This window comes from Delphinus delphis, chromosome 16 (assembly GCF_949987515.2).
Source record: "Delphinus delphis chromosome 16, mDelDel1.2, whole genome shotgun sequence".
NCBI classification, from domain to species: domain Eukaryota; kingdom Metazoa; phylum Chordata; class Mammalia; order Artiodactyla; family Delphinidae; genus Delphinus; species Delphinus delphis.
Window position 1 is genome coordinate 53,963,775 of NC_082698.1, and position 15,996 is coordinate 53,979,770.

General features: G+C 53.4%; 1 protein-coding gene and 1 long non-coding RNA gene across 2 annotated transcripts; one reads left to right on the plus strand and one right to left on the minus strand.

Annotated features, from left to right (window-relative positions):
- Window positions 1-6,815: 6,815 nt before the first annotated feature.
- PPIF (peptidylprolyl isomerase F) lies at window positions 6,816-13,233 on the minus strand. Its single transcript, XM_060034710.2, has 6 exons — window positions 12,807-13,233; window positions 11,528-11,558; window positions 10,888-10,976; window positions 9,017-9,113; window positions 8,401-8,476; window positions 6,816-7,081 (listed from the first exon to the last, which is right to left on the minus strand). Exons 1-6 carry the CDS (start codon window positions 12,993-12,995, stop codon window positions 6,946-6,948), a joined length of 618 nt encoding a protein of 205 aa, XP_059890693.1. The 5' UTR covers window positions 12,996-13,233; the 3' UTR covers window positions 6,816-6,945.
- LOC132439902 (uncharacterized) lies at window positions 11,865-14,357 on the plus strand. Its single transcript, XR_009522456.1, has 3 exons — window positions 11,865-12,141; window positions 12,588-12,854; window positions 14,169-14,357. It is a non-coding gene; the product is annotated as an uncharacterized lncRNA (long non-coding RNA).
- Window positions 14,358-15,996: the final 1,639 nt, after the last annotated feature.

A 15,996-nucleotide genomic window follows, 5' to 3' on the forward strand; every position in this document is an offset into this window, starting at 1 on the left:
TTATCAGGCCCTTGAGCCATGCATTCTGGAAACTTCATCCCAACCAGGTGGCAGGAGATGAGGAGCCTGCGCCTTGCCCCCAGGAAGGGGCTTTGATCTGTCTGGTCCTTGGCCTGTAGGCCTTTCCCCCTCCCTCTCCACGCACCCACGTCGTGTTAGCTCAGCTCTGACTAGGTTTCTGCCTGAGTTTCCCTCTTGTGCTGCAGCAAGGGACCTTTGCCTAGCATATAACTGGTCCTCCTCTCCCTGGGAACCTGACCCAGCCCCGCCCCACGGTGGAGACTGCTTCAAACAGTTTGGCCCAGATCTCTCTCCTCCGACATCCTTGCCTACTCAAAATCCCCCAGCTTTCCTCTCGCAGGAATCGGCTGGTCCCCTGCTGCCCTCTGGTGGCTAAATCTGAGAACTGCGACTTCCTGCCAGCGGCAAGCCTGCATAGGGGACAAAAGGGGAATTTTTTGTTGTTGTTCCCAAACCTGAAATGAATCCTGATCTCCCCAGCACAGTGCTATCCAGGCCTCATGCACCTTTACTTGAGTAAAACTGTCAAGTGGTAATATCTGGGTTTTCCTTTCTTGATTATAAAAATAACGCATGCACAATGTGAAATGGAAACAACACAAAAATAGGAAGTAGGATGTGAAAATTCTCAGTAGTCGAACCTCCTCCAGAGACACCACTATCCAGAGTTTGGCCATATCCTTCCCTAATCTTTTGTTTGTACAAATATATTTGTGTTTAATGTACACACACACACACACACACACACACACACACACACTAACCTAACAGGATTATACTTGACATGCCGTTCTGTAACCTGCTTTGTTCTCATCATCAACTTTCCCTGTTAGCACAGAAATCTGTTTCATTGGACTAACAGCTGATTGTACTCTTTTGTTAGGTAATGTATTTATCCATTCCCTATTGAAGAGTACGGGCATTCTTGTTTTTAAAAATCAATTCTTTTGGGGGGCTTCCCTGGTGGCGCAGTGGTTGAGAGTCCGCCTGCCGATGCAGGGGACACAGGTTCGTGCCCCAATCCGGGAAGATCCCACATGCTGCAGAGCAGCTGGGCCCGTGAGCCATGGGTGGTAAGCCTGCGCGTCCAGAGCCCATGCTCCGCAACGGGAGAGGCCACAGCAGTGAGAGGCCCGCGTACCGCCAAAAAAAAAAGAAAAGACAGATATGGGCTTCCTGGCAGTCTGGTGGTTAAGACCTCACCCTTCCATTGCAGGGGCACAGGTTCAATCCCTGGTCGGTGAACTAAGATCCCGCATGCTACACAGTGTGGCCAAAAGAAAAGGAAAAAAAAAAAGGTTAGATAATAACAAGTGCTGGTGAGGCCATGGAGAAATTGTAATGATTATACATTGCTGGTGAGAAGCTAAAATTTTGTAGCCACTTTGGAAAACAGTTTGATGTTCCTTAAAACGGTAAACGTGAAGTTGGCATTTAACCCAGCAATTCTTACACTATATGTAAAGTGGTACAATATTATTTTCAGGTAATCTGTGATAAGTCAAACTATATATTGTAAATCTTAGAGAAACCACTAAAAATATAAAATGAAGAATTAAATCTAATAAGTCAGTACTGGAGGTAGAATGAAATCATTTGGGAGGAAAAAACTCTATCCAAAAGAAGGTGAGAAGGGAACAAAAACCATATGGGATAAAGAGAAAATAAATAGCAAGGTGGTCAATTTCAATCTAACTATATTGATAATTAAGTTAAATATACATGGCCTAAACATTTAATTGAATGCCAGAGTTTGTCAGATTGTTTAAGAAAGCAATGCCACCACTTATGAGTCCGTCTCTTAGCTCTAAATCCTCCCTTCGTTGCCCTGTTTGTGATACTGTAACAGTTCTCTCTTACCACCTGGAATTATATTAAGCTTTATCAATAGAGGGCACTGGAGAGACACTTTGTTCAGAGTTCTTGTTTCCCTTTAGTAGGTTAACCTATGTTATAGTCAGTAATTTTTTTTTTAATTTATTTTTGGCTGCGTTGGGTCTTTGTTGTGCGCGGGCTTTCTCCATTTGCGGCGAGCGGGGGCCACTCCTCACTGCAGTGCGTGGGCCTCTCACCACGGTGGCCTCTCCTGTTGCAGAGCACCGGCTCCAGGTGCGTGGGCCTCAGCAGCTGTGGCACGCGGGCTCAGTAGTTGTGGCACACGGACCCAGCTGCTCCGCGCCATGTGGGATCCTCCCGGACCAGGGCTCGAACCCACGTCCCCTGCATTGGCAGGCGGATTCCCAACCACTGCGCCACCAGGGAAGCCCCGGTTAATCATTTTTGATAATAAACTTTCCCTGTTAGAATTACTCTGTTGTTTCTGTATCCTGTCTGGACCCTGATCAATAAAGACACAGGCAGTGGTCCTAGGAGATAACCCCACAAAGATGGGATTTCGAGATTTGTTTGGCTGTGCCCTTGGGCTTGAAGGCAGGGCTGAACTACCTGCCAATTGGAAGTGGGATGATGGTAATTTTTGGCATGCAGTGACATCACAATTAATCATGCTGTCACCTGTGGTTAAGTGAGGAGAGAAGCATGTGCCTTGGGAGGCCAGGTGGCTGTACACTTGACAGTTATGGCAGTATCGATGGCCAGAAGGCCAATAGCGTGGGGTGAATTATTTTGAGCATGCTTGACTGTTTACCAAAAGACGATAACAAACTCATGTCTTTTAATTCTCAGCTTACGTTAAGGTCTGAGAACCAGAAAGCTTCCGTGACACCTCTAAAACATCTCTCACTTCTTGTAGACCCTAGACTGATAATCACTTAAAATCAAACAAAAATTTAATTGTGTAGCTTGCTGAATTACAATAACATTTGAATTCACAGCCTCACTAAGTTTTTCGTGTGAAAGGGCATCAGTGGGAAAGAGTGGGATCCTGAAATTCGTAATGGAGACATCTGTTTGGGTCCAAATGAAACGAACAACTTGAATCCTCCAGTCACTCCATGCCTCCCTTGCCTGTGCAAGTAGCTTGCCCTTCTGTCTCTGAGAAGAACAGACTTCTTTGTCTAAAAACACTGTGGTAACTTCACCTGGGACAGGTGCTTTGAAAGGCAATGCCCAAGACCCACCAAACCACTTCCACAACGGGGTCAAATCTCAGCATTTTCCAGAGGGACAGGACTCCAGAAAAACAGCTTACACACCCAAAGAATTCTGAGAATTTACTAACACATATTTTTAAGCAGATTTATTGATATTGTTCACGTGTCATACAACTCACCCACTTAAAGTATATAATTCGATTTTTTTAAGTATATTCACAGATATATGCAACCAGCAGGACACAGCATGGAACCAAGACTTTCTCTATCCGCCCTGTTCCAGTGGACCTTGGACATGGATCTGACTCGCGGCCTCCGGAAGCTATTAACTGAGAAATGTTCTCCAGTCTGGGCCCACCAAAGCCAGACCCTCTTCCTGATGAGAAATGAAGAACCGAGGGCTACACCATGGGAACTCCCCCCCGAAAGGCCTCTCCATCGGCTGAGGCTTTGGGAAGCAGTTATGGAAGAGCACAGCTTCCCACCAGCCCCCACGAAGCCTGGGCTGCACAGGGTGCCCCACCCACCACCCAGACTCCTCAAGTGAAGCATCTTTTACGAGCGGCGGAGCATCCAGAACAGATGTTTCAGCGCGTCGGCAATGACTCCAGTGGTCTGGTGGTCTCCCTTTTCAATCTTGCCCCTTCTGGCCTACACTCAAATTCTTAAACTTTAGTTGAATTATTATTATTTGGAAATTCAGATTCCTAGATCCCACCCTCAGAGACTGGTATTCAACAGGGCTTGGCCGCGGCCTAGGAATCTGCATGCTTTCCCAGCACCCCATGATTCCTAGGAGAAGCACTGCTTTAGGCCTTAGCAGACCCTGGAAACATTTACTGACATTCCTCATCACGGAGCAACATTCTATAAAGCCCAGAAGCGTGTTAAATTCTCCCACGTCTTCATACATGGTACACGAAAGAAGTCAGACACAAAAAGTAAATCTTGTAGGATTCCGTTTACACAAAGTTCTAGAACAGGCAAAATTAATCTACAGCGATAGAACAGGCGCAGAGGTATCTTTCTGGAGAGATGGAAATGTTCTATAACTTAATTTGGTGGTGGTTACTCAGTGTACGAATTTGTCAAATGATTGATCTGCACACTTAAAATGTGTGAATTTTATTGTATGTAAATTATACCTCAGTGAAGTCATTTTGAAAAGCTATCATGTGTTGTCTCATAAAAATGCTATTTCAGATATTTAAACACATGGTGAATTTACATGGCGTCACATATGATTCCATCCGTGAGAGCACATGTATGACTCACTGCTTCCTTCATGCATTAGGCACCGTGTACCAGCAAGAAGTCAATATCCTATCTGTATATTACACAGGCTCCCGCTTTATGTAGTAAGACCAGTCTCAGGCCCTTGTGCAAGAGTTCTGGGAAGAGAACTGCAGGGAACAGCCCCACCTTCAGGAAACTGTTTTTAGGAAATTCCTGCATTCTTTCTTCCGCTAGCCCACACTAGACTCCTCTGCACGGATGGACACACACACACACACGTGTGCGTGCACACACGCGTGCGCACACACATACGCACACGAACCCACGCGCACACACACACGCACGCACACGTGCTTCCTCCTCATTGGAAAGGAAATGCTCTGTGAACTAAACACATGCCCCACATGTTCTGTGACCCCGAGACCCCTCAGAAGTCACCAGGGGGCCAGTGGGCCACACCTCAAGGAGCTGACCCTCACACTTGTCAACAGCACCACTGCCTCCCTAGAGTCCCCAGAGGTCAAGAGGAAACTCCACTGGGACCAAAATCACGGCTTTGACCTCAGAAATCAGAAGAGCTCTGACTGCGTGTGATCTGAGGACAAAGGGGTCTGTGCATCCCAAAAGGCCTCCAACAGAAAACCCTCTGGACTGGCAGGTCCGGGGTTCTAGCCCCTGCTCTGCCAACTGACTCACGGGGTCACCTTGGGCAACCATGTCCCCTCTCGGGGCCTCAGTTTACCTGTCTGTAAAATGCTGGTTGGAAGGGTCGAGCCACAACCCATTATTATTTGGCCTAGGATCCCATTCTTCAAACGAAATCCCTTTTAGAAAACAGAGGGTATTGATGATTCCAAGGGGGTTCAGGGGCCCTTGCCTGACAACCTCCAAGGCTCTTGAGAACGGTTTGAAAACTGTTAGGCCGGCTGAATTCCCAACCCATGTAGCTGAACTGACTTCTTGGAAACTCTCCATGAGTCCAATGACCCAACTCCAGCCATGACCCCGGAGTGACTACATCTATCTGTGACCTCACATAACTCAGGGAACCGCATATTCCAGATGACCCAAGTCCAGCCACTGTGACCTCAGAATGCCTTCCAGGACCTGTGACCACACATCATCAGACTCAGGGAACTCCAATGTGAGGCAATGCTAATTACGCTGTGATTCTTCTGGTATTCGGACTGTGCCTCCCTTGGCTGTTTAAGGAAATTTTTAGCCCTCCTCCCACCCCCCAATCTGCCCTCCCTGTGAATTCAGAAACACCTGTAACTTAACTCCAAATTTAAACGGCACATCGAGGGTAGTAAAGTCCACGTCTAGCCCGAGATAATCACAGCTCCTCCTCCTCTAAGACCCAGACACACAGGAAATATTGTCCTCATCACTCCAGAGCCTTATTAAGACCGTGTGCCAGGGCCTGAGCTGTGCACTTTACACAGATCACGTCTGACCCTTATCACCCTGTGAGGTGGGCACTGTTACCCCATTATACAGCTGAGCAAAACTGAGGCTCCGTCACCCAGAGGCGGCACCAGGGCTCTGATGGGCTGTGAACGCTAAGACAGTTTGTCTGAGTCCACTTCCTTGTCTGTTAAGCAGGATGATGAGAACATCCTCATAGGTTGCTGGGGGGATTGAGAGTCCACGGAAAGGCCCTCCGTGGAGCACTGAGTGACGGTGGTAACAATAAACGTCAGCTCCAAATACTTGTTACAGACACTGCTTCCTAAAGCATGGACCCCAGTCTTTCATAGAAAACAGGATTTATTTTCACATTTAAGCTCAACACAAAGAAATGTTCCAGAAGTCTATTGTGTATATAATCAGTAGATATAATTTATAAGACACACGGAAGAAATCAAAGCCCACCAGGGAAGACACACTGACTTCCTTCCAGACCACACGGCACTTACAAGTCATTTCTGTTTTCAACTGGGGAATTCACATTGACTAGGCACAGCTCGCAGTGGGTCTGTCCCCAGGTTCAGCTGATTCTACCCCCATGGACTCTCCCCAAACACAAGAACAGCAAACCAATGGGATTCACAGTGACTGGGATAAAAGGTCGCAGCCGTGGCACCTTCGCAAACGCTCAGACTGTGCTCCAAAGGCCAAGCTCGTGGCCTGTGCCACCAATGTCAGGTCACACCACAGCCTGGAGTAGTTAGTGCCACAGCTCCAGCTCCAGGGAGTCTTGCTAAATTATTCCGATTAGGAAGACGACATTAAACAGCTACTACAGCCCTTTACAGCAACTGGCTTTCCCCCTTGGCCAAAGAAAAGGCAGAAACTGCCTTCAGAGCTCACCCATCACCACCCTCAACGTCCAAGGCACAGGTGAACTTGGGCCAGGTGATCACAGGAGACGCCAGACGAGGAGCAGTGACACAGTGTCCGTGATGGGTGTCCAGAAACAGGGCGCTGGGGAAGATCAGGCACTGGGGAAGCAGCCCGGTGGGTCCTGTGAGGTCTGACATTCCTGAGAGGCCTTCCGGAAGCACAGAGAAGGTGGAGGGAGCACAGGCAACTCCAAGGGGCCCCTGCGCTGGGAGCCCGAGGCGGCCGCCTGGGTGAGTCAACTCCCTGTTGCCTGCAGCTGCCGCTGGCCTAGAGCCCTGGCCGTGGCGGGTTAGCTCACCTGGCCACAGTCCGTGATGACAATCTTCTTGGATGTCTTCCCACTCTTGGAGCCGAAAGATTCTATTTTCTTCACGACATCCATGCCCTCTTTGACATGGCCAAACACAACATGTTTGCCATCCAGCCTGCGAGGAGAGGTGAGCCAGGTAAGCAGAAGCGAGGGTGGTGCAGTGTCGCCCAGGGTCACAGCCCCTTGGTCACGGGACTACTTACCAAAAACAGCAGTTCTGAAAGGAACCCACACCGAAAAGCTGGCCCCGCCTCTCACAGCTCGGGTATCGAGCCTTGCTGAGCCCCCCAGAACGCATCAGAGGACGGCCCCCTCCCAGGCTACGTTCTGCCTCGCCTGCTGTGTGACCTAATCCCAGACCACTTCACCTGAAGCCTGGGAACCTCACCTACAAAAAGCGAATTATTCTCGTTCTGCACAGGGAGATAAAGGGATATCGAACTACTCTGAAGAAATAAGAGGTCTGTGTAAATGGAACTATCTTAACAGTCATAAATTCTGAGGTGAGAGCCAAGATAATACGTGTGGTGAACCGATGCGAGTCCCAAGCAGCTCTCAATCCGAGACAGTCCCAAGAATCTAAAAGGCAGGGCCAGCAAGGCCCAAACTGGTTACACCTCAGGATCCACCAGGGGCTCCACGGCAGGAGGGCAGGCAGAGCCAGCAACAACCTGCCCACCCTGACATCCACGGCCCTCTGGCTCGGAGGGTAGAGACCACTAGTAACCCCCACTACCCAGGTCTCCCTAAAGTCCTTGGAAATGGGCTTTATTTAATCTTAGCTCCAGGCCAGCTGCTGTCCCCTCACCTCCCTGAGATGCCTCAGGGCTAGGACACAGGGGACTTTGGGCAGAGAAACTTACTAGGTAGTGGAAAATTTACTTGGGAAACATCCCTAAAATACAAGGGGCTGGTAGCTATTTGCAGGCCCATGCTAAGGCCTGATGAGAAGTCCGGTGTGATATCCAAACGTCTCCTGCAGCATTTTCCAAGGTGCATTCCAAGGTCAAGTAAGCCAGGGAAATAGCGGGTTAAACCAAGAAAACAGGTTTCTGCCACAGGCCATCTTGAGGCCTAGTATGTTCCGCAGCATTTCACAAATATATTTGGTAAAAGAATCCTTTCCTCTGTGTGTGTGTGTGTGTGTGTGTGTGTGTGTGTGTGCGCACGCGTGCGCACGCACATGTGCACAGAACACACTGAGAAAACTCCATCTGACGGTAACAATGGGAAGCTTAAAAAAGACAGTTACAAGAATAACCCAAATTCTCCCTCAATCCTTTCACAAACCTTCTCCTTCTCTCATACAGACACACAGCCTGGTTGAGGTTTACTGTCCCACAGCAGAGTCCAGCCTCAAACTAGCTTTCCCCCTCCAGCTGCAAGGCCACCCCATCTTCCCAGAGGGCCTGGAGCCAGGAGCAAGCAACTCACCAGTCTGTCTTTATGGTGCAAATGAAGAACTGGGAGCCGTTAGTGTTGGGGCCTGCATTTGCCATGGACAGGACACCTGCAAACACAAGCAGGATGACCAGGCTGCCCCCAGGAGGCATCTCACATGGGAGTCACCCAGATGAGCAGATGGGGAAAACCACATCAAAGATGCTTGAGCCGGAAGATCCTGGGGCTCAGAAGAGGGAACCAGGGCCCAGAGGACGCAGCTCCCCAGGGCCTGTCCGCCTCTGCCGCCACGAGAGAAAAGGGCCTCGTGGAAGCTCTCAGTGGTAGAGCTGGAGCGGGACCCCCAGCCCTGAACTCTAGACTTTCCCATGTCGCGCCTTGGGTCTGACACAACGCTAGGGTTTTGCTTAAAGGCTCTCTCCCCCAGGTTCTCAAAGGAAGGTTCGGTTTTGAAACTGAGAGCTCAGAATGAAAAAGCTCTAGGAAAACCCAACAAGCCCACCCAGAGCATTGAAGGAAGGAAGGAGCAACGTCAGATATGGAGCAATCATACGGGGCGATCAGGCTGCAGCCTCCAGGCCTGCTGGGATGGCAGCGGCAGGGTCATAGCTCGGGGCACATGGCCCCGGGACTGGCGACCTGCACTCACCTGGCCCCTTGTGCTTCAGTTTGAAGTTCTCGTCAGGAAAGCGGCTCCCGTAGATGGACCTCCCCCCTGTGCCGTTGTGGTTGGTGAAGTCCCCGGCCTGCGAGCACAGAGCATCGGCTGAGACGTCGCCACCAGAGTTGGCAGAGGGGTGCTATTCCAGCGCTAGGACGCAGCCCCCAGCCCACCCAGGGCCCACCCAGCCGGAAGCCCTCAGGCAAAGAGGTCAGAAAACATCCAACGATAGAAGGACTAATACAATACTAAGGAAAATAAGCAACAATAAGATAAAGCTTAGATATTTTCTGCCACAATAACTACCCTGGTTTCCGAATGATTCATTTTTGTCTGAGCGAGTTTTTAAATCATCCTTAAAAACATCTCGGCCATTCTGAGATGCTTCTTAGTGACCTAGAATTTTCTACCCACAACTCTTGGAGGGTAAATAGGGAGAAAACCAGGAACCCTCATTCCCAAGTGTGGTCTGTGGGAAGCGGCAGCAGCCAGCAGAGCCAGTTCCCCACACTGAGTCCCCCTCCCTGTCCCAGCATCTCCCCTTCACCAGGCCCAGGACAGAGCCCTGCCAGGGCTGGCGTCATTCCTCTCAGCTCGCCTGAGGCTTCCATGCGAGCCACGGCCAGAAGAGCCCAGGGGCTGCCAGCTGCAGCAGAGCCCCAGCCCCCGGCCATGGTCATGTTGCTGTTTTCCTGAGGTGGGATCCTCAGGTGACACGGGTGACCTGACCTGCCCGGCTGAAGCATCCTTAAATGCCAATGTGTCCCCAGAGAGGGACGATTCCAAACCCTGGCCTGGGCGTCCCGGTGCTACCATCCCATGCCTCCGAGAGCCCTCCAGCTTTGGAGTCTCTGCCCTTGCCTGCTGTGGTTCCAAGGAAGACCCTAGCCCGGCTGGGACACGCACTTCAGCTCCTGCTTCATCCACAGCCTCGGGCAGAGCCGGGAGCCGCCCAGCTGAGAGCCACGGGGTGGGGCCAGGCCTGTCTCACAGCCACAGCCCTCACCCCTCCCTGAATTTGTCACATTCAACCCACTGCCACTCACCACGATGTGATGACAGCCACCAGGTCGGGGTGGAGGGAAGGGGGGAGGAGAATTCCAGGCTGAAAGGACTTCAAAGAGGTCATGACATCCATGCCCCTGCCTCTAGGTTTTGCTGGCCTCAGACACTAGCCCCTGTCTTAGCAGGGTCTGACCTCACACAGGACAACCCCCAGCATAGCTCGGGTCCTGGCCCCGTCCTGGCCCTGGGGGAAGTTCTCGCTTTCAACACCTACCTGCAAAACATCTGACACAGCAAGACTAATGCTTTTGAAAAGAGGCAGAACATATGACTAAAGAACAGACTCATTTAACCGGGAAAGATGCCCTTCTCTGGAGAGAGGCTCCAAGTCCAGACCTGTGTGTTCTTGTCTGTGCCCAGTCTCCTCCCTCCTCCTCCTCTCTAGCCTTATCTCCCATGCCAAGTGCTCAGTGGGACACACTGTGGGGCATGGGCAGAGACTGTCTGAATGTGCTGGTCCTCCAAAGCCTTCAGATCTAACCCTGAGCACATCCACACTCCGATGCCTGCTCTCCCTCCACTGCTTCACTCTCCCGACCCCGCCAGGCAGGGCCCGTCCGGCCGCCTGCCCTGTTGCTTAACTCCTGGGGCAGGGAAGGCTCTGTGGCAGCCAGGAAAAGCTCCGGTCTCTCGGAGTAAGAGGACAGGCCGAGCGAGTGACCGCAGCCGCCCTCCATTCAGTACTTTCCAGGCACATGCACACTGGTTACTCCTCATGAGAATCCTCCGAGGCGTCCCCGTCACTATTCCCATTTAGAGAAGAGGAACCCAAGGCAGGGAGATGCCCCCGCTACCTGGCACATGAAGGACGGAATCACTCTGTGAAAGGTGGAGCCTTTGTAGCCGAAGCCCTTCTCCCCGGTGCACAGGGCTCTGAAGTTCTCTGAGGGTTGAAGGAAGAGGCAGGTCAGCAGGGCCAGGCCTCAACCCAGGGGCCACAACTTGTTCCAGCCGGCGCCCTCTCGACCTACGCCCCGCCGGGACATGGAAAGACCCCCGCCCCTGGGTCTGCGCTGGCTGTGTGACCTGGGACAAGTCATCTGGCGCCCTGACTTCAGTGTCCGAGCACTGTGGCAGGAACACATGCTCCTGGCTGTTCCAGCACCGGGTCAGCGGGGCAGGGAGTCCAGGCAAGGGCTGCGAACCCACCAGCCTGCCCCGTCGGGCACCAGGAGGGAGGAAGTTGTCCCAGAGGACATGTATGTGTATCTTCTCCTGATTCAGAGGCTGCTACTGCACAGGTGGGCGGGGCCGACCCTAAGGCTCAGAGAGGACCAGTGGCTGCCCCAGGGTACTCAGCAGCTGAGCCACACGTGGAACTCCCATCTAGGCACGGTTCTCATGCCCCAACTGCTCTCACCACCCCACCCACCTTGCCTTGCCCCTCTCTCTTCCATCCAGACTGGACTCAGAAGGCCCTGGGCCCTGACTTACCTGCCGTCTTTGGGACGACATCTGCCTTCAGCTGTGGGGAGAGAAGAGGGACAAGACGGTCAGTCCAGAGGCAGGTGAAAGAGGGACCCAACCCGCACGGCGGCCCAGGAGAGGGGGAAAGCACATTCCTGTCACTCCCAGCCCTCCGTGGGAGGCCACCTAAGCAGCTATCGTTTCTGCCAGCTGCTTCCTGAACTCCAGGCGAGGAGGAGGCGGCCTCGATTTCCTAGCTTGTCAGAAGAGATGCCAACACCATCCCGGACTACTTCTAGGGGCAGAACTGGCAGAGCCACTTCAGCTGGGCCCAAAGCATCAGAGACTCAAGGCCTGGAGAGAGGGCCCTGGGGAGGAGCCAGTCCAAGCTCCTCAACGGGCAGATGGGAAACCGAGGCTCAGAGAGAGGCAGGAGGGGCGGGGAAAGGGGAGGCTGGAGGCCCATCTAAGCCTGCCTCTTGCCTCCCAGCTGCAAGAGCCACACTGGCACCGAACCTTTAAAATAAAGGTCTTCTCCATTTTCCAGAAGAGTGAACTGAAGCTTAACTGAGGCCCCTTTGTTCAACATGGGCTTGAGGGCTACACCCAGGCTTCTCCTCTGTTACCTTCCGGACTACTAGGTATGTTTCTTGCTCTGTTTTTCAAAAAGGCCCAAAGAGCCAGGGCAGACGCAGAGTGTCACCTCGGAAGGGTGGCTGGGGATGGAGTTGTGGCGATGAGCTCCGAGCACACTGCCCCGACTCCAGGAGCTCTATGCCTGCTCTGGTGGCTGGAGCCCAAGGCCGGGCCAGCCGCCCTGCTGGGCGAGGAGGCGGCCTGAAACCACCTTTGCTATGCCGAGAGCCCAATGGCGAGGGCGAGGCTGGGGCCCGCTCCGCCTTCTGCAAGGGCCACAGTGTGAGCGCCCAGCCAGGCCCGCCGCCCGGACCCCGGAGGCCCCCGAAACCCATCTCGAAGCTCCGGGCCTAGGATCCCGCCCCATTAAGTCTCGGAGCCCCTCCCGACCCCGGTCAACGGGGCGGGCCCTCCTAGCCTACGATCTGACCTTGAGCTTTCTCCTCCACAGGGGCCTCCCTCCCGCCTCCACTAGTCCAAAGTTCTGAGGGGAGGCCTGGAGAGACCAATCTGATGCCCCTCCTTAGAGATGGGGAAACTGAGGCCCAGAGCCCAGGAGCAGGAAGCAAGGTCACTCAGCGAGCCAGGCACAGCGCCGGCCCGGGGTCCAGAGCTCTTCCGCGACCGTCCCCCACGCCCAGTCCAGCACGGTCCTGTCCGGTGGTCTCACCTCCAGCACCACGCGGCCGAGCGGCTGCCCGTCGGCGCCCACGTCCAGGTACACGAGCGGGTTCCGGGAGGAAGAGGACGGGTCTCGGGAGCCGCTGCTGCAAGCGCGGGCCGCGGGTAGGCGCAGGTGCGCGGAGCGCGGGCCGGAGAGGGGGCCGAGCAGACGGGGGCCGCAGCGCAGCGCCAGCATCGTGGGTGCGGGTCCGGGCAGGAGAGCCACGGGCCAGCAGAGATTCCAGAAGCGAGGGTCACGGGCGCCCAAAGGGCGGAGTTAGCCGCAGCGGCGTGCAGCCGCCTTTATTGGCCCAGCCGGCCTCGTGGCCCCGCCTCCATCCCGCCCCCTCCGGGCTGACCGCGGGCGGCCCCTGCTGGCCCCAGCGGACAGCGCAGCCCGGCCGGTGGGGCGGTGGGGGCGTGAAGTCTTCTGAACACACCCCAACCAGGGCCAGAGACCTGAGGGGCAGACAAGACTTCGCAAAAGGAGGCCGGTTCCATTTTGCGAGGGTCCCAATAGATGAAAAAAGGGGAAAATGCTAAAACGTGGTTAACTCCAAAATACGAGCATCCGTATGTTTTCGTTGAATATAACAAAAGTCTACGTTTGAGACTTTTGTACGGCTGCCCCTCGCCCCATAGGCCCTGTAGACAGACAGGCGGACCAGGAGAGACCGTGTCACTGAGAGTCAGTCAAAGAAAGGTGGAGATGAGAAGCGGGATTAGAGCGAGAGGTGGCAGGCAGGCACCTCCCATGGTGACCACCGGCCTCCTCGTCCTATCCTGGGCTTGTCTCCAGATGCTTCTAGAAACCAGTCCCTCTTCCAGACTCAGCCTGGGCCTATCGTGCTCTTACCAGGCCCCCAGTCCTCCACCAGGACTGGGTCTGGCTCCTCCTCCCCTACCCCATACACTGACAGCCCTGATCCCCAGCAACCAGGACAGACGGCTGCTAGCTCCCCTCCCACCCCCACTCACCCCAAAACTGCACCTGCAGATAACATACCACAGGGACCAGTCCAAGGAAAAGCCAGAAGGCAAGACAGGAAGAGAAGGGGAACTGAGCGGGAGAAACCACAGTGAGGGGGATTTACCCCACGTGCTGAGGTGGGCTTCCCAGAAGCCTGGGGGCATGGGAGGCCCACAGGAAATGAATGACAGGCAGGGGACTTGAGAGAGCATCCGAGCCAACACCTGCACTCTCCGTATGTGCAAATGAGGCCCAGAGAGATGAAGGCACTGCCTAGAGGTAGGGGAACCCTGGAGTCTCCGCAGCCAGCCTCTGCCAGTCCTCCCAGACCTTCTGGGCCTCAGTTTCCCCTCTACAGAATAGGGGGTGTTGCTAATCCCTACCTTGCTTGTTTTCCAGGTCTGTTCCAAGGATAAAATGAAGAGAGAGAGGACTTTGTCAGCTGTTAAGTACTGTGCCATGAGCATCAGTGAGGGACAGAGTCTAGATGGTCTTTTTTTTTTTAAACCTCTGATTCTTTTGTGTGTGTATGTGTCATTTTTTTTTTTAATTTTTATTTTTGGCTGCATTAGGTCTTTGTTGATGCATGCTGGCTTTCTCCAGTTGCGGCAAGCGGGGGCTACTCTGTCGTGGTGCGTGGGCTTCTCATTGCGGTGGCTTCTCTTGTTGCAGAGCGTGGGCTCTAGGCACGTGGGCTTCAGTAGTTGTGGCACGTGGGCTCAGTAATTGTGTCTCATGGGCTCAGTAGTTGTGGCTTGCGGGCTCTAGAGCACAGGCTCAGTAGTTGTGGCCCACGAGCTTAGTTGCTCCATGGCATGTGGGATCTTCCCGGACCAAGGCTCGAACCCGTGTCCCCTTCATTGGCAGGCGGATTCTTAACCACTGTGCCACCGGGGAAGTCCCATCCAGATGGTCTTTGCTCAGGGTTTGGGGCTCAGTCAGTAATGGGCCTCAGCTGCAGGGCCTCAGAGTTCTGAGGGGCCAGAGAAGAGGGTGGGGTCTGGGCCTTAGAATCAGGTGGACTTCAGCTGGGACCAGCTCTAAACTGACCTGCCCCAGGCTCTGAATTGACTCCTGGGAAGGGGTCAGGAAGCAAAATGCTGACCCAAGCCAATTCAAGGGGTCAAAGTGTCTTAACCTCATGAGAATGCTGGCTTGACCCTTTTCTGGAAGTCCACAGTCCCCTTCTCTATTCCTGGCCCAGGAGGGGCCTGCACTCAATGATACTCCAGCTGCATCCTGGAGCCCAGATGCTCCCCAGGTCCCAGCCCAGGACGGGCCCTCACTCTGTTCTGGGGAATGGCTTCTCCTTTTTTTGTGATTGTTCCCTGAAGTAGAACAGGCCTGAGTAGGAAGCTGGCTTGCTCCCTGCCCCATCTGGGTCCTCAGCACATCTCGCAGATACTCCCCTATATCAGTGCATACTGCAGATTCAAAAGAAGAAGAGAGGAATCACCCCACATATCAGTTCCAGGCCCTTGGCTCACATAGCCCTTAGCTACGCCAAATATATGAGTGGTCCCCTATTGTCTCTCAAGCCGGCTCCTGGAGGGCCTCAGTTTATCTCCCACCCAATGGAGTACGAGCAGCCCTAACCCAGGGAAGAACTGCTTTCACTCATGTAACCACTTTAGTTCCCAAAGCCCTTGCCTAGCCCTTAGCTTGGCTGCTCTCCACTGCAGCCTGGGAAGCAGTTCCATTGCACAGATAGGGAAGCAAGGCCCCAAGAGCTGGGGAGTGAGTTGCCCAAGGGCAGAGTGCTGGAGCTGGGAGGAATCCGTCTGACTCCAGGATCAGGGTTTGCATATGTCACTATCGTTGAGGAGCTGGTAATTGGGACAGGGTGGGGAGGGCAAGAGAGACAAACCTTGGACAGACGACACAACAAGATAGAAACTGAGTTAGCTGGGGGACTGTGGAACTCAGGGGACAGGGGAAATTGTTTCTGCCTAGGGGGTCAGCCTGGAGACAACTGCATTTGAGGGGCAGAGACAAAAAGATACAGAGAGGAGATTCCACAGGGGGAATAAGCCAAAGCCAGCCCAGAGCTAGGAGAGGACAGGTCATCTTCAAAGAAAGGCTACAATATTGACCATGAGCTGAAAGCTTGGCAGGGGAAGGGGCGTGGCAATCACAGAAAATCCTGAAGGCCAGGCTGAGGTCTAACATTGTTGGGTAGTACTGGGGAGACAGGGATGGTGCAATCCTTCATCCCCACCATGTTACA